The 18,833-nt window shown below is 38.4% G+C and overlaps 1 protein-coding gene across 4 annotated transcripts in view; it reads right to left on the reverse strand.

The window, feature by feature from the left end:
- Positions 1-18,833, reverse strand: part of col12a1a (collagen, type XII, alpha 1a) — a 67,327-nt gene that overhangs the window by 38,011 nt on the left and 10,483 nt on the right. For 2 of the 4 annotated variants that reach the window (XM_065267321.2, XM_065267322.2), the window contains exons 14-26: positions 13,298-13,567; positions 11,449-11,715; positions 11,171-11,363; positions 10,795-10,916; positions 7,808-7,957; positions 6,459-6,578; positions 6,064-6,228; positions 5,832-5,978; positions 5,502-5,641; positions 4,258-4,387; positions 2,778-2,929; positions 319-448; positions 75-211 (exon numbers count right to left, since the gene is read on the reverse strand). In XM_065267321.2, the coding sequence (XP_065123393.1) occupies positions 75-211; positions 319-448; positions 2,778-2,929; positions 4,258-4,387; positions 5,502-5,641; positions 5,832-5,978; positions 6,064-6,228; positions 6,459-6,578; positions 7,808-7,957; positions 10,795-10,916; positions 11,171-11,363; positions 11,449-11,715; positions 13,298-13,567 (2,123 nt within the window). The remainder of the gene's footprint in view (positions 1-74; positions 212-318; positions 449-2,777; positions 2,930-4,257; positions 4,388-5,501; positions 5,642-5,831; positions 5,979-6,063; positions 6,229-6,458; positions 6,579-7,807; positions 7,958-10,794; positions 10,917-11,170; positions 11,364-11,448; positions 11,716-13,297; positions 13,568-18,833) is intronic. The other 2 variants (XM_065267323.2, XM_065267324.2) reach the window with 2 other exon arrangements.

An 18,833-nucleotide genomic window follows, 5' to 3' on the forward strand; every position in this document is an offset into this window, starting at 1 on the left:
GGGTGTCTCAACTTAAACTTCGCAGTGCTTACTTTGAGATTGAATACAATAATTGTAATTTATGACAGCCTTACCTCTTTGGGCTCTCCTTCCTCTGCCTTGTAAGTAATGATGTATTTACGAACGGCGCCGTGTGCGGCATCCCAGTCTAGCAGCATACTGCTGTGGGTAACGTCTGTGATCCTTAACTCACCGGATGGGGGAATAGGCACTGTGAATGGTAAAGAAACAAACAAAACAAAAACACAGACACAATGAGAATCTAAAGGCTGTGCTAAACGTCCCTGCTCAGGAGAAGAAAGCCCTAGCGCCACCTACGGGTCACCCCCTGATCAGTCAGAGGGCCACTGGGGGTTTTGCCGTGGAGGGCGGTGACGGAGACGGAGTAGGCCGTGTTGGGATGAAGATTCTTCAGCTGGACGTCAGTGATCTGTTTTTTCACACGCATCTGTGAAGGTTAACCACATCACAAATGAAAGGGATGGTGGACTCGTTCACGGTGACCATGATAGAAAAAAATCACCCTGCTGAAAAGACCGCTCCAAGCAATTGGACCAGAGGTTTTTAGCAATGCTGGTTGTAGAAAGACATCTTGCTTGTTAAAGTTAACATAAAATGACATTTACAACCCATTTAAATCTTGTAAAGTTTTGTAATACCAAATGAAATGGGACATTTAACAGGAAAACAAATGTAGCACAGGATTAACCTACTGCGAATTTATTGGAATTGTAAAAAGTGTCCGTTCTCTTACCATTGTATTATAAATCCGATAACCTTAATTATATTTCACCAGCATACAATAGTGTGTTACCTATTGGCAATAGTAAATTGTAAAATTATGACTTTATATTGATTTATATACATATTTTCACTATCTATAGGCAGCATCATTTGCTGCATCCAAAACGCTGGTCTTTTCAGCAGGGAAGTTACAGGACTATAATGCAACTTTTCATTATACACCACAAAAAAATGACTTTCTTACTCAGTATTTTTGGCCTTTTTCAGTAAAAATATCTAAAAATTCTTAAATTAAGATGAAATTTCTTGATGAGCAAAATTACCTAGGAAAATAAGTCTAGTTTTTAGACAAAAAAAATATATAATTAAGGAGTTTGTGCTTAAAACAAGCAAAAAATCTGCCAATGGAATAAGAAAAAAATTCTTGAATTAAGTGCTTTGAAAAAAGTAAATTTTTCTTATTCCATTGGCAGATTTTTTTGCTTGTTTTTTTACTTAAAAATTTACTTAAAATTTATATTTTGTGTCTAAAAACAAGACTTATTTTCCTAGGTCATTTTGTTCATAAAGAAAATACACTGCAAAAAATTATTTTCAAGAAAAAATTTCTTAGTATTTTTGTCTTGTTTTCAAAAATCTTGAAATTTTTCTTAAACACTAAATTCAAGAAAAATTCAAGACAAATTTGCCTAGCCCATTGGCAGATTTTTTTTGCTTGTTTTATGCACAACATCAATTAAATTTAATATTTTTGGTCTAAAAGCTAGACATATTTTCTTGGGTCATTTTGCTCATCAACAAAAAGCATCTTAATTGAAAAATTTTAGATATTTCACCTGAAAACAAGACAAAAGAACTAAGAATTTTTTTTCTTGAAAATAATTGTTTTGCAGTGTAACATCTTAAATTTAATTTTTTTTTTTAGTTTTTACTGAAAACAAGACAAAAATACTAATTAAGAAAGTCATTTTTGCAGTATTTACACACGGCAAACAAATATTTTCAAGAAAAAAATTTCTTAGTATTTTTGACTTGTGTTCAGTACAAATATCTAAAAATTCTTAAATTGAGATGTTTTTTTCTTTATGAGCAAAACAACCCAAGAAAATAAGTCTAGTTTTTAAACCAAAATAACAAATGTAAGTGTTTTGTGCATAAAACAAGTTAAAAAAATTGCCAATGGTTTTTTTTTGCTTGTTTTAAGCACAAAATCACCTAAATTTGATATTTTTGGTCAAAAACTAGACTTATTTTCTTGGGTCGTTTTGCTCATCAAGAAAAAGCATCTGAACTTAAAAATTTTTTGATATTTTTACTGAAAACAAAACAAAAATACTAAGAATTTATTTTCTTGAAAATCTTTTTTTGCAGTGAACGTAAATATTTCATTCCTGAGAGATTTTCATAGACAAATCTGAGAAAATGTGACCCATTGTTCTACAAAATTTTCCCTCCTCTACTGAAAGCTATGTATATTTTAATAAGTTATGACTGTGTGTACTCACTATTATGATGTCTAAACCAGTCCAGTATCACAAATACTAAGCAAATTGTTTCTCTCTAATGAAGAAATGGAGAACCAGAAACATCTGCTGTCTCTGACATCAGTCAACGTTTAACTTAAGCCCTGTGGATATCAAACGCTAGCCAGAACTGATGCTAAGACCTCTGGATCTTCTGGATATATGAGAAACTGTGTTAACAGGCCCAAATGAGCTAATCAGTTGTCATTGGTTGTTTCTCAGCCCATTATATGTAGGTGGTATCTCCAAAAATGCTTTCCATTTCTGTTTTCTACTATGTAATAACTATTGTCAGTCTCAAGCCGTATAACACCCTAGATTTTCCATTCGCACATTTGTTTTTTTCAAGTCAGAAAGCCAAAATTACAGTTGATTCATACATTGTACCCTTGGTTAACTATGTAGCTTTATGTAGAAAAGATGGAGGTCCTTAAAGCTTTCTGCATGGTATAGTGAGATCAGGACTGTGGTGGGTGGGTCACTAAAGTGTTCAGTGTGGCATCATGGTACCTCCTTTTCCACAGAGGGTTTAGTGGAGTTCAAGGCGCGGTATCGAATCATGTAGCCTGTGGCGCCCTCGGCCGCATCCCATCTCACATTCATTGTGGTGGAGCGCACTTTGTAGATATTCATGTTCCTCACAGCAGGTACAGTGAGAGGCACTATAGAGGGGAACATAGCTTTTCTCTATGTCTCTCAATCATTTGTTTCTCCCTCACTATCCATCTCAGCGAATTGAGGCTTGAATGGGAAAGGGAAGCATTCCGGGGTGGACACGTGACAAGGTGGGATGGAATGTCATGGAGGACAATGGTTGGATGAAGGTGGTCATTGAAAACATAGAGATACTTACTCGATGGGAATGATGGATGGACAGTCGCATGAACAAACATTAAGATGATGCACATAAAGACAATGATGATTACAATGATGATGATGATGATCATAACATAATACAAAGACACTTTGCAGTGCATAGCAGCAACATGCCATATATAACATGAATGACATTCGCAGCTCTGTCAAAAAATGCATGTTACGTTTCATTTAAATGTGGCAAACACAGCAAATATAAGCATAGGCACATTGCATAGCTTCATTTGCACGCTTCTCAGTATCTGACTGAACATCTACATGCACACTGTGCGATTTTTGTGATTCTTTACAGTCACACTGCACGACTGTGACCTGAATAATGATGGAGGTTAATTTTTTTCACAAAGTCCAAACGAAATCTTTTATAATCTTAGAGGACAAAATCGTGGTCAAAATCGTACAATGTGCATTTCAAACAAATCATCTAATTTGTCATTTTTAAAGAACAAGGACAATAGTTAAATATACATTCTGGGTGAATCTCACAAAAATTCTCATGTCAGGTGAGCAGAAAGCATGTGTCCATAAAAAGTGGGAAAAGCCTCACCATGCAAAAAACAAACAAAAACATAGGCCTTAAATATTTGTACAATATAAGCCTAGGAGTCTGTCAAGTTTCAGCTCAAAATACCCCACAGATCATTGATTATAGCATGTCCAAAATGCCCCTATTTGGGTTGGGGCAAAAAGCACTGTTTTCATGCATGTACCTTTAAAAGCAAATGAGCTACAGCTCCTCAGTGCCTTACTGACAAGGAGTGCTTTCGGTTAAAAATAGATCTGATTCCTAAACACAGTCTGACTCAATAGTATATTTAGCCACATTAGCACTACAACATGCTTTTTGGTTAAATTAACCAGTAAGTCAATGGCCATGGGCGAAGCTTTATCAGTGTGACATCACATTAACAAACAGCATATCTAATGCTTTGGTTTCATGGGGATTTAAAAAGGAGGAGCGGGTGGATTGTCTTCATTGCAGGGTTGTTGTGTTCACACACTGCCAATACACATTTATGTCCAAAATTTGGTTTAGGGGTGATGTATGACATGGAGATGTTTCGGTGAGATTCACCTGGTTCTGAATAGATTGGTATAGTAAATGTACACTTACATGTGGTATCTGAGCCCTTGAGAGGATCACTGCTGTCCTCTCCGACCACTGAGTAAACCTTCACGATGTACTCTGTCAGCGGAGTGAGATTTTCCAGGACCTTGGTGGTCACCGTCCCATCAACAAACAACTGAGGAGATTAAAGATGTATACTTAACAAAACTTCATCCAAGAGAAGATTCCAAAATAACTGTGTTATTCAGACATTTCAAAATAACAAATGTCGTCTAGGTCAAAATAGGTTCATCTATCAGGGGGGACTTGTTTTCATTGAAAATATGGCGGGCGTTCAAGCTAACAAACTGTTTTGTAAAAATAAAAGCTTTATTAAAAACACAAATCTTAAAGAAGAAGTACCCAGTCTTGTTCCAAAATAAAACTGATCAAGGCCTTTATTTGTCCTTCTTGATTTGTTTGTCTGCTCTAAATAAAGTTGCCCCAAATAAATTCAAGTAAATTTGTACCATGATTTCAAATGAAAAACTATGAATAATATAAAAGAGCTCAGATGCAAAATCCTCTAAGTGCGTCTATCATGTTTTCTCGTAAATTAGCATTCTTTATCAAACACTTAACTCTTTCCCGGCCACTGACGAGTATTTCCGTCAATCTGCAATATCGATATTATCCGCAACTTATAAAACCCAAAAGTATCATTCTAGGGCAAATAGTTGTATGTCCGTGTATGTTTTGAGGATCACTCTGAATCTGATCTCTATCAAAAGTCCTTCTAAAAAATTGAATTATCTCAGCTTTTTGCTCAAATTTAGGTGTTTTTGAAGAAACCTACCCATATTTGAGAGGTGATAAAAAGAGAACTAATGAAGGTAGGATAAAACATTTTTTTTTATGAAAGCAGAGTGCCTGTTCTTTCATTTGATATTTGGTATGTTTATATATTTTTTTCTGAGAGGCATTAAACTTTTGTGAAAATCATGAAAAATCCTGGCAGGGAAAGAGTTAATGGATTCTACCAACAAACCAGTATTTCCAAATGGTCTGTGGTCAGGATTAAGCCAAAGTATTTGAAGTAAAAGTATTTGATGAATAAATTTGATGAAAAACCATACATTTTATTATACTTTTCCCTATTCGTAGCAGTAGGACTGCAGTGTCTTGGTAGTCCTTGATAAAGCTTAGGTCCCATCTTTAATTTAAGTATGGGATGGGTTTTCCCATTTTATAACCGTGCACAAATGGCATCGGAAAGTTTCACACTTCAGTTGTACAACATTCATTCATACCTGCCGAGGTTCTCCTCCCGCTGTGCTCACATACTCGATTTTGTACTTTTCTACGGGACCGTCAGGGCCGACCCAGGTAACACGGAAAGAGTAATGGGTCACTTCTGAGGTCCTTAGATCAGTGGGTGGCTCCGGCCCTCCTGAAAGAATAATGATACTTGGACTTTAACCTTTGACCCCCTCACACAAATGGGCTTTGTTATTCAAAGACTAGCTGTCAACCTCAAATATTTTTAGACTTTTGTTAAATGTTTCATTTTCATTCATTTAAATTTCATTATAAAGTGAATAGTTTTGGTTCAGGACATACATACTGGACATCAGTATTACCTGGACCTTTGACACTGTTACACAGGTTGTTCGTCAGGTCGTCCACAATGTCTAACAGGAAGGAAAAATCACCCACGTTGTACATGTGAATGTCATCAGGATCAGAAGCGATGGTCCTCAGCTCGCCTTCATCTGCGTTCTTCACACCTGATGATGGCAAAACCCCAACAACATGTTAAATCCTTAAAAGTGCAGAAAACTTAAATGTAGTTTCCACTCGGAGAGTTCTTACCGATGGCGTACAACTCAATGCCCTGATCCCGAAGACTCTGAGAGCTCACCGCGATGTCGTCCTGTGACTTGCCGTCGGTGACAAGGACGCCGATCTTGCGTGAGTTTGGACGCATACCAACATTGGGTTTAAAATTGTTCGCAAGGATGTATTTCAACGCAAGGCCTGTGAAAAAATGTAAATATTGGCAATATTAGTCCAAAGATAAAAGTGACTTCAGATTACAAGACTAATTTATTTTTGTTTTTCTACCAAAGTGATTTGACATCCTTTTGTTTTTGAATGCTCTTTAGTTGGCATGGATTGAGAAATATTTGATGACTTATGTGTATATTTTTACAAGCATCCTGCATGTTTCAATTGAAGCAATAATCTGTTAAAACAATATATTTTACCAGTCAAAGTGTTTCCTCCTTTGTAGGGCAGATTGGCCACAGCGTCCAGCAGTTGTGCTCTGGTTCGGTGAGCATTTAGATGCCATTCTGTCTTTGGGTCTCCACTGTATTGCGCTAGACCTGTCATTGAAAGACAAATAAATGATTATATTTACACCATGAAGACAATTTAAATGCTCAGATGCATCTTCTCTCAGGAAACATAAGAGATCCTAATGCTACGTACAGACCAAATGTGAAGCATTGCATTTTCCCACCAACTCTCGATTACTCGTGGGATTTAATTTTGTCATGTAAATTTTTTGCTTGGGTTGAATATTTTCAACTTGCGCAAACACACATTTGAGACGAATTGTGTGTTTCAAATAGGGCTGTCACGATTAATCTTGCAAATGTGCATTTTCTCAATGAATGAATTTTAATGAATTACGGTGAAATCCCGGCACATCCCAAAGCAAGAGGGCGCTCTCGTGCAGAAACTTCCTTTGTGACATAGAAGTAGCAGCATTACAAACGCTATTCCAGGAAATGTCTACAGGAATATTCATATCGCTGTTCTTCAAATTGTTTAAGGTATTTTCATGATGATAAAGAATATTTTGAATGATTTTGTTTAACGAGTGTTGCTTTTTTAAATGCACGTTATAAACGATTCTGACTTATAATGATTTTAGATTGATATGGACTTCTTACTGACCAAATGCCGTAGTACACGCACAAGTTCTGCATGAAACACAGAATTCAGAGGCATTTTAATGGGACACGTGATTAATTGTTGCAGCCCTAATTTCCAATTGCACCTCAGAATTCGCGTAATTTGCATCGCACCGTGCAAGTTTGCGTGTATTGGCGTCTATGCAATGACTTTGTATGTAATCTAATCACACAAATCGCGTTAGGTGTGTACGCCCCATAAAAAGTTGGATTTAAGCATTAGCTTAGACCAGGGATTGGCAACTTTGGTCCTGGAGGGCCGGTGTCCTGCAGAGTTTAGCTCCAACCATAATTAAACACACCTGAAGCAGCCAATTATGGTCTTACTAGGCATACTAGAAACTTTTAGGCAGGTGTGCTGAGGCAAGTTGGAGCTAAACTCTGCAGGACTCCGGCCCTCCAGGACCAAAGTTGCCCATCCCTGGCTTAGACAAATTTACTTGAGAATACATTAAAAATATTGATTGTTGACTTTGGTATCTATTCAAATGGGAGTCTTAGATATTCTTGCACCTTAAACACACTGGGATATTTTCCTCAGGATAATTAGTTGAATAACCTGAGAGCAGATGACTTATGCAAAAAGAGATTCACCTACTAACTTGTGATACTAAAATGGTCAAAAATTTTCTTACCGATCTGGACTCGATCCGGGCCGATGTCAAACACACCCACCATGCGTGCGATGAAAGACCTTATGGTCTTAAAGTTTAGACGTCCAATGCTCCAAGATCCATCCACAAGCAGGACAATATCAGCCTGAGCTGAAGTTTTGCACTTTATTTCTGTACAACCAGAAAACACTTCAATCAGTTCATGAATTCTGATAAGATTAATCACATCGTTAAAATACACTTTGCTTTTAAAAAGTACAAAGAAAAAGTACAAAGAGAATTAGAAAGTTCGTGATGAGGAGCTTAGACGCGCTCAAACACATAAAAAAAATCACACTGTCACACAAAGTTGTTTATTTGGCATTTTGAGAAGACACAATCTTAACAAATTGGGTTAAATAACGTCTTTTTAAACTATGAACTCCATTCTTTTAAAAGATGTCTTGGTCTGCGTTCCATCTTGTCTCTCCAGACACCTGAATGTGGGGAAAAGAGGGGAAAGTGCCGCCCATCTGGCCCTGCTCAAAAAGAACAGGTTGCATAATTCTCTGATTTATAGACATTCCCTCAAGCAACACAACAAAAAAAAATGCAGAAAGCTAAATCAGAGCCAATGGATAACACAGATAACATTTTTAAAAGATCTGTGGTTATTGTGTTTACGAAATGTGTTTTCCAGGCAAACCTGCATGCGAGTTTCTTAGTGGCAATAAAAAGATTTATCTAAACATTTTAAAATGACTTAAAGCAAAAACAGACGTTAGTCTTCATATCTTTTATATAACCATAAACAGATGAGTGCCATAAACACTGACACTGCTGAACTGCTATTTCTGCTTATTCCTTATGCCTGTAAAAAATTAACCGGTTTTCACTCCAAGTGTTTTGTGACTTTTAGTCATTAAAGGAATACTCCATGTATATAAAAAAATCCAGAAAATGTACTCCCCCCATGTCATCTAAGATGTTTATCTTTCTTTGTTCAGACGAGAAGAAATGAAGAATTTTTTTCAAAAAAATCTTTTTTCTTAAACACTAAATTCTAGAAAAATTTGTTTACCCCATTGGCAGGGTTTTTTTTTTTGCTTGTTTAACGCACAAAATCAGTTTAATTTGATATTTTTGGTCTAAAAACTAGACTTATTTTCTTGGGTGGTTTTGCTCATAAAGAAAAAGCATCTTAATTTAAGAATTTGTTGATATTTTTACTGAAAACAAGACAAAAATACTAGAATATTTTTTGCAGTGTTTAAAGGGCTCTAAGAGGCAAAAGGGTCTTATCTAGCGAAACGATCGTCAATATAATAAAATATAATTTTAAACCACAACTTCTTGTCATGCACTACCCATGTGACACCCCAGCAGGACCTTGCGTATTGTGTAATCACACTGAAAGGTCATGCGTTACAAATGTGAAACGCAAACTTGCGGACAGTTTTAACATTAATTTAATTTAATTTAGACATTAATTAGTATATACAACAACGTCTGAACGCTTCTCTTTCTCCACACTTGTAAACACTGGAGCGGTAGTTTTGCATACATCATGCGTGACCTTTCGATGTGATTACGCAATACAGAAGGTCACGCAGGCGCATCACACGACTATTTTTAATATCACACGTATTTTTATTTTATTTTTGGTGAAAATGACAATCGTTTTGTTAGATAAGACCCTTAAGCCTCGGTTGGGATCATTAAGAGTCCTTTGAAGCTGCATTGAAATTGTAAACTGTTGAGGTCCAATAAAGCCAACTATTTGGCAAAAAATCCTGGAATGTTTTCCTCAATAAAAAATAATAGTTCTTTCGATTAAACAAAGAAAGACATAAACATCTGGATGACATGCCTGCTGGAATATGATTGCAAAAATGAAGTAAAACACAGGCACAGTATAGATACAGATGGGCTTTCTTTAAGTATTTCCACATCGTTCAGAAGAGCAAACACATGTTGGTTTCATCTCTGTCTGTTGGCATATGACCGCAATGCCATTTCATGTGTTGGACAGACAGTGCAGTTTTATCTCTGCTGTCATCCTCTATACTATCTAACATAAATAATTTACATCAAAAGGAGTTTCACTGCAACAGTCAAGCAAAGCAAAATATTGTTAAAGAGAAGGAAGACATAAGATTTTAACTAGTTGATCTAGTCTGCTGTTTTCTGTTGCAGCCATGTCCCTTTCGATGGACCATTCATCCCAAACTCAGTAAAAAGTACAAAAGTTGTCACTGGGATGGCACCTTTTAAAAAGATAAATTTTGGTACAGATATGTACCTCTAAGGAAGCAATGTGTATCTTTAAGGTACTTTTTGAAAAGCTACCGGCCCAGTGACAACTTTTGTAGAGAGCGCATGGTACAGTATGGTATTATTTGTACCTTGATAGCACTACTGTACTTTCTGGTACTTTTTGCTGCTAGTGCCATTTGTATAGCAACAAAAGTGGGGTATAACAACTCAGTGTATATTTTCCTTCTCATCTCCTGCTGATCCTCACCATTGGATCTGTTTCCTATTAGGAGCAACATTCCACATCAGGGTCAGCAGACCATGTGCAGTAACTTCTGTTTATGTCGCTTCGCTCCTAACCAAGTTGTAAAGCATTAATAATTGGGAGCAGGTAATATTTCTTGCTGTTTAATTGAAATGTTCCCATGCCTGAAGGCAGAGATGTGACCATGCATCTAAATCACCTTGTCTGCTATTTACAACACCGTTAGATGCACAAGACATTTGCTATCACACAAAGTCAAAAACTACAGCGTACTTACTGAAAATAAACTTTTGATGAACTAACTTAGGTTTCGTTTGATGAACTAACTTAGGTTTTGTTTCATATATCCTACATTACAAACTGGAGGCAGTGTATGCTTTGTGTACTCGGGTTATGCTCTGCCGTAACTTGATACGTGATTGGTTGATTTGTGGGGGGATGTTGTGCCTGGGGTCAGAGCGGGTGGTGGTACAGGCATGTCAGAGAGAGTTAAGGATGTTTATATTACCTGGGGTTTCAAATGGAGGGTCAGGGGCATCAGAGAGGGTGGTCTTCTCCTCTCCAGCCAAAGGCATACTCTCACCTCCCTCAAACATGCCAAAAACACTCACTGAGTACTTAGTGCCGGCCCTGACAAGAGAGAGGTCTTATTACACACAATACTTGTCATCGGTCAACATTCGGGTTATGTTTTGGTTAAACTTTATTTTTGAAAAGACATGCTCCACAGCTCTTCAAATTTTAAAAATAATTTTTGGTCATTTGCAATTTGTAAATAACACATGCACACTTTTTTCTCGCTGTCTTATGAAATGCATTCCCTATTCTCATAGTATTATTGCACAGATATCTCAAATATTACATCTTGCATTGGCATCTCATACCTTAATTCCTCCAGAACAACAGTGTTGTCATAGGGGCCGACTAGAAGCTCTCCCAGGTCTACGTCATCCTCAGTGGGATGGAAAGTGACCTTGTACCCCTTCACATCTCCAGGGGCTGGGTCCCACGTAACCCTAAAACTGGTCTTAGAGGGCTCTGAAGTTTGGAGATTTCGAGGAGCTTTGAATAAAGACACTGCAAAACGAACAATTTAATCAAATTAATCCGAAAATACACACAAACATACGAAAAACACTTTGCCTTAAGCTATGAAACATACATGTGGTTCCTTCTCCTTGTCTTGATCTTCCATCTCCAAACTTGTAGACGGGGATTACAGTGATGTCATAAGTGGTCAATGGCTGCAGCCGCCTCAAGACTAAAGTGGTGGTGCCCCCTGGTGCTTTGGAGGCGATCTGACGCACCTCTCCCTGAGGTTTATACATCACCCTATAATTGACAACATTGCCGGGGGCCGGTTGCCATGTCACCCTCATGGTCTTCTCTGTTTCTTCTGTTACCGTAAGAACTTTGCCAGCGGCTGACACTGTTGAAGAGATAAACGGGAGGCGATAAGCATTACCAGATCGAATTATCCATAATCCGCTTCATTAAATTTCTTCTCCCAATATCGGCTTAATCCAACCCAGACTGTGAATATTTAAACCGGGTGAAACCAGACACGGTAAAGTATCTGTACTTCAGGCTGACCACAATGTTCTCTTTTTAAGCCTTGACCTGAGTGTTTTTACGCAGGAGGGAAAGGAATGGATTTTCAGGACATTCAGTGACCCACCAAGCACTTTTAGATGGAGACATTTCACAAATTGGAGGGAGTTAGTGGAAGGAAAACAACACTTCCAAGTTTTCAAAAAAATATTTTAAAGCACGCCATGTGAGTACGGAAGAGAGTGATGGCAGGCATAAAACGTACTTGGCTGTTCCAGAAAATAGTTTTATATTCGACGGCTAGACTTCGTAGTCGGCAGACAGTAAATAAGTAGCCAGACAGCAAGACAATCCAATTACAAACTCCAAAATGTTGAATCAGGTTTATATAACTCCTCTAGAGGACTAAATGAGGATATGCATGCACTAACAAAAATTATTCATGGGGTTACTACAGTTTAAAACCATGGTTAGTGTAGTTAAACTATGGTTTTGCTGATAGTAATTAATACACCAAAAAAAAAACATGGTAACTACACTTTTACCACAATAAAACCATAGTTAATTTTCATAGGGGTGAAGACAAAGTGTGTCCTGTACTGTGTGTCGTAATCAAAGACTGCTTAAATAGAAAACATGTGTAAATCATTAAAATTAATGACTTCAGTCACTTTAACACCTCCATACCAAAAGGCATTAAAGAGCAAGCAATGGCAATGACGCAAAACTACGGCGATGACGCTACTTGACATTCAGCTTATAAAGAAATGAACGTCGGTCATTCATTTTTTCCACACTAGGAAGAACAGCGAGACGTGTCTGTAGTAGAGTCTTTGTTTCCAGCATACTTCAGAGTCTCCTCCAACATTTTATTACTGTAGAAGAGGGGCTGATGCTTTTACAACATCTGTTAAACTCCATCATACATAAAAAATGTAGTGAAATTGGAAAATTTTCTTTAAAAAAAAATGTTAATATTGTCCCAAAGTGCAAAACCACAATGTTGAGGGTGGTATACAAGTTATTTCACTGAGGTTGCTAGGTGTTCTGGATGGTTCGTAGGACATTGCTTAGTGGTTGTATAATGGTTTTCAAGTCTCTATGATATTCTGGTCTGTACGACTTGGGTCTGTCCTTCAATTTATTTCTTAATCTGTGCAGTTGCCTACCAAGAGTATCGTGTCCATAACACTAAAATGCAGTAAAGTTTAGACTTCGGGTTCAGAATTGTAAAAAAACCAAACTCATTATGAGACAACGCTGCTACATTCATTACCGGTGCTCACATATGCAAATATACTTCATCAGGGTTTAGTCTTACATTATAAACAGTAAATGAAGAATTAATCTTCTCGTGGTTGGGTTACCTCAGGACGAGAGGCCCACCTTACAGAAACAAAGCGAGGTAAAGCGTGTTTGCTCATATGCTGGATGCATTAAGGGGGTGGGAATGGATTTACCATCTGTGGTCTCTTCTCCATGCAGTGGTTTCCCCTCCTCCCGGGTGTAGGCAGCATAGACAGAAACCTTGTAGCGGGTTTCCGGTGTCAGCCCATCCAGAACAGTGCTGGTGATACCCCCGGGGACGGTTTTCTCTCCAGATTCCTCTGAAAAGAGAGATTTCCAGGTGACCCGATAAAGGTGCACATTGCCAGGGGCCGCAGTCCAGGAAGCTACAAAACTGTTCTCGGTCACATCTGAAGTAACCAGATTCGAAGGAGATCCAAGCTCTGAGGAATTGAGAAAGAAAGAAACAAATCAGACAAGTCTTATTTCATGCATAACTTCACTAAGTCTTTAAGGAGATGCAACACAAACCTTTGTTTCCACATATAAGAAATGGGCAGACTTTATAAATGACAGAATTACATTTTGGATACAAATGTAATCACTTCACTGCAAAAAATGATTTTCAAGAAAAAAATGTTCTTAGTATTTTTGTCTTGTCTTCAGTAAAAATATCTAAAAATTCTTAAATTAAGATGCTTTTTCTTGATGAGCAAAATGACTCAAGAAAATAAGTCTAGTTTTTAGACCAAACATTTTAAATTTAAGTGATTTTGTGCATAAAACAAACAAAAACATCTGCCAAAAATGTTCAAGACTTTACCCCATTGGCAGATTTTTTTTGTTTGTTTTATGCACAAAATCACTGTTCATTTGAATATAAGCATGCATGAACAAGATTATCAGTCAGTTCCTCACACAAAACTATCATAAAGGTTTAGTACATTTGAAAAATAATGCATGAGTTTTATAAAATACTTTCTGATAACAACGAAAAAGAACGCATTGAACGTTATACATTCATTTGTGCCCATAGAAAACACTCAGGGGGGGGGGGTATTGCTTTAGGTACAAGATTATGCCGTGTTCTCCCAATTAACTGACTGGTAGCTCATGCGATTGCCGTTATTTACTCTGTGGGTAACTCAGACACTGAAAAACAGTTCTGCAAAAACCATCTCTCCCTGCCGTCAAACATCTGTCATTACATCCACTTTCCAGTGAACACAAAACCCATCCATTAAAGACAGACGACTCAAACTGCAGATGTAACCTTCCTTATCCCCACCATACTACCTACCCTCTCTCTCGCTCTCTCTTACTTTTTCTTTCTAAGCTGTTTGTCAAGGAGCGCAAGCAGAAGTTATGTGAAAATGTAGGAGTGCTGACAGGCTGGTCGTCCTGTATAAACGACAGTGCTAAAGCCTCTCCCTCCCAGCAGTCCTTCTCATCCTGTTCTCCTGATGAGCATTTGACCTCAGGAAAGTCACCTGTCTCCCACCCACTGTGCCCTGCAGCCGTAATGCACGTCAAACGGACCATCTGTCAGGCTGAAATAACAGCTTAAAGTCAAGTTATGTTCGGGGGTCTGCGTCATCGCTAAAACAAGAACTAGATATCTCATCTGGGAGGATAGGGACTTCAAATCACAGGATAAGTGCTTAGGAAAATGATTGTCCTAATTTCATTCTGTTTTCTAATCCAATTCTTCTAAAACATTCCCACAGGGTCTCTTACAGTACACGTAAAAATATTTTAATCGGTTGGTGGTTCAGTTAGCAGGCTCATATAATGTTGAGGCAAACAATAAGAAAACAAATAATGGTTTCAAGGGCACTATGCAAAGTTGTCTCAAATCGTTTTAATATGTTGATAGTAGTTGCCAACTGAAAAGGCTCCATACCTGGTTTTAACTGGTGTAGCCAGATGCTTTTAGAGGAGTTTTGCCAATTTTTAGCTGGTCTTAGCTGGTCAGGCTGGGAAACCAGCTCACCCACCAGCTGACCCACCAGCTTGACCAGGCTACAAGACTACCTTGACCAGCTTTGGCAGCCTGGGAGGACCAACTTTAACCAGCTACTTCCATCTTAAACAGCTATGACCAGCCAAACAGCTTAGCCTAGCTGGCCAAGCTCAAGCATGGTCAAAATGGTTTAAGGTGGTGGGTCAGCTGGTCCTCCAGGCTGACCAGCTAAACCATGTAACAAGCTGGTTTTAGAGAGGTTTGGGCCAATTTTTGATGGTCTTAGCTGGTCAGGTTGGGAAGACCAGCTTAACCAGCTTTGGCATGCTGGGAAGATCAGCTCAAACCAGCTACTTCTATCTTAAACCAGCTACGACCAGCCAATCAGCTTAGCACCTGGCCAAGCTTCCAGCCTGGTCAAACTGGTTTAAGCTGGTGGGTCAGCGGGTCCTTCAAGCTGACCAGCTAAACTATGTAGCAAACTGGTTTAAGAGGGGTTTGGGCCAATTTTTAGATGGTCAAGATGGTCTTAGCTGGTCAGGTTGGGAGACCAGCTGACCCACCAACTAAAACCAGCAGATGCCCCAGCTTGACCAGATTGGGAAGACCAGCTTAACCAGCTTTGGCATGCTGGGAAGACCAGCCCAAACCAGCTACTTCCATCTTAAACCACCGAAGACCAGCTAAAACGTGTCCAAAACCCCTTCAACCAACCTGCTACACCAGCTTAATTAGTTAAAAACAGGCTTTTCAGTCGGGTTGCTAAGGTATTTTGGGAACCGTGGCATACTGACCTAAGTCAAATAAGCAAACCTCCAAGTCTACATCATAGCTTTATTACCCTATGTATGACCAAAAAGTGATTTTTGCGTTAGTGAACACCACAAACTAACCCAAGATGGAACAGACAGAAACAACTTGCCAGGTCTGGTTTCCTAACAGAGAGTAGTACATATGTTAATGCCATCATGGGCTGCTTTACTAATGTGTGGATGAAGGGCCAATGCCAGAAACAGCTCAGTTTACACATGCCACTAATGACAAATCATTTGTGCCATTCTGCTTTAATAGGAGATGTGGTCATTTAACAGAGATGCAGCAGTACAATACTGTGCACGAGTTTATTAATGCTGCTCTACAGATATTGTTATGGCAGATCAAAAGCAGACTTCTTTTGAACCTCCGCATATGCTATTTTTCATTCATTCTTTGAACTTTGTTTTTGCATTCCATCCAAACAAAATGTTGACGTTAACCAAGAGCAGAGGTCTAGCGTTAACGGGACTGTCGTCCTGAATTACGTCACGTTGGATGAACCTGGAAGCTCAGTGGTATCCTCTTGAGTCTTGACTTTAGCACTGACCCCATTATGAATGTTGAATACATATTTACCCACATTCAAACCATATGAGCTGTTAAGATAAAGGGACATCACAAACAGGTTCTAACAGAAGTATGTGGATCAATGCCAGTTTTCCACTATAAACCATGTTTGATCCACAGACATTAGCATTATCCTACATTCGAACACTAAGCAAACATATTCAGCAGGGCAAGAAGTCATTTCTGTATTTTGTTTCAGTATTCACCTTCACTTTGGACGGCACATTTTTTCAACGGATTATCTACTACATGGGCAAAAAAATAAAGGCCAAATGTTTATCTCCTGACCATTGATGATAGCTTTAGTTGAAAAAGAGCTAGTATTATCAACACATTCAGGTATTTTCCATTTTCAGACCTTACCCAGACCCTCAAACTGTCAGCACAACATATCAAACATGCTGGTGACTGCAATGATGAAAACATCTTCAACATGACTTACGCTAGGGCATTAAACAGCTCTGTGATTTGCTGTTGGTCCATCAAGGTAGACATTAAGTGAGATCTGTCCTCTATCTACTGTCTCTCTTCTCAAGAAGAATCAAAAGTATATATTCAGTAAAACAGAGCAGAAATCTGGCTCATAGACGCAGTCTGGCACGGACGAAGATCTCCCAAGCCCAGTTTCCACACAAACAATCATGAGACAAAACACATGCTGACTGCAACCACATTCACCAGGTGTTAAAACACACCAAAGTCTCGCTAATACATCTGCTGCAAACTTCGAAAACCCAAAGAAAATAACACTTTAATACGTAAAAAATGAAAAAAATCACCTGGAGCGGCAATTATCGCGATCCAAAAAGTTTAGCTAAAGAATGGTCCAAGTGCACCATGAATAATAAAGTCTGAACATCACACTTACAGTTTAATTACTCATTATTGACTTTGCCAAGAATACCGGCTCATAGGCTATCTACCAAACTATGTAATGAATCGGAACTCCTTCGTTTTTTTACTTTTTATTAAGTGTGCTTGTAGATAATAAAAAGCGATTTTTGTCAGATTAATAATTTTGGGATACTTAAGCACATGCACTTGTAGAAGTATGCAAAATGTTAACTTCCTGAAAGTTGATTCGGTTTAGTTGTAGCGAATCCAATTGATTAAATGTAATGAACCGGGGGCCAACTTGTCAGATATTAACTTTTAAAAGTTGCAGTATACGACCCATTAAGCCTTTACCCCTAGGTAGGCAAGCAGACAGTTCAAACAAGTTGAATGATGTCTTTTCTCTACAGGAGACCAGATGTAAAAAGCCTCTTACATGTTCTCAGTAATAGTCCCTAAAGCTCTTGTCAAAGGTCACTTCCTAATTGTCCTGACTGGTTTTGGCCTCATAATGCACTTTTTTGAAGGCGGAGACCAGAACTGACACAACTGAAACAAAGAGAGTTGTGTTATCCTCCAATTTAAATCAAAGATGCTTGTCATCGCCAGAAATGTTTCCTTCCACCCTGTGTGGAAAGTCAGCCTGAGTCAGCATGCATAATTCCCAGCCTCTGAAATATGTGCTTTTGTATAAACAGACGGGTAGTCATGAGTGCTTCAGACCAGTGTAACCAGTGGTTTGAGTATTGTGGCAAATTAGCATTAATGGTTGAGACTCTCTTCTATCAGTACCAAGTCAGTGTTGCTGTTTAGAAAGCAACTAGCAATTCTGAAGAAAATCTGAAAGACTCAATTATATAACCAGCAGGTTAGACCCTACGCAAGCAAACTTCCCGGAGATTATCTCATGAGATTCTTGCTTTCATTCGCCATTCATTTCGTGCCAAGAATGAGTTAGGAAATTTTTACAAGCTCAGCTCATTCATCTACTGCCCACAAAGGGGAATCCACATGAGTCGTGATTTAACCACGCTCTCATTATCTGACACAAGTGTGACTACTGAGAGAACTGCTGCTTCATTGTGGCATGAGATACAGAGCTGTTGTTATTTGATGTCTGAAAATTTGCCCCATTTGATACCAGCCAAAACCTACACCAAAGAGGCTGGTCATAAACAGAGAAATAAATGGCACCCGGTATTTTGTAATCTAAAGGTCACCCATTTGCTATTTCCCAGAATTTCCAAAAGGAAGCTTAGAGAAGTTCTCACTGTCAGGCATTCAATGGGCACCTTTTGATTTTTTTAAAGGGCACCTATTATGGCGTTTTTACAAGATGTAAAATAAGTCTTAGGTTTTCCCAGAATGTGTCTGAAGTTTCAGCTCAAAATACCCCACAGATCATTTTTTTAAAGCATGTCCAAAATGCCCCTATTTGGGTGGGAGCAAAAACGCACTGTACCTTTAAATGCAAATGAGCTACAGCTCCTCACTTCCTTACAAACAGACAGTGAGTGCTTTCATTTAAA

Source organism: Paramisgurnus dabryanus, chromosome 17, assembly GCF_030506205.2.
Source record: "Paramisgurnus dabryanus chromosome 17, PD_genome_1.1, whole genome shotgun sequence".
Classification (NCBI taxonomy): domain Eukaryota; kingdom Metazoa; phylum Chordata; class Actinopteri; order Cypriniformes; family Cobitidae; genus Paramisgurnus; species Paramisgurnus dabryanus.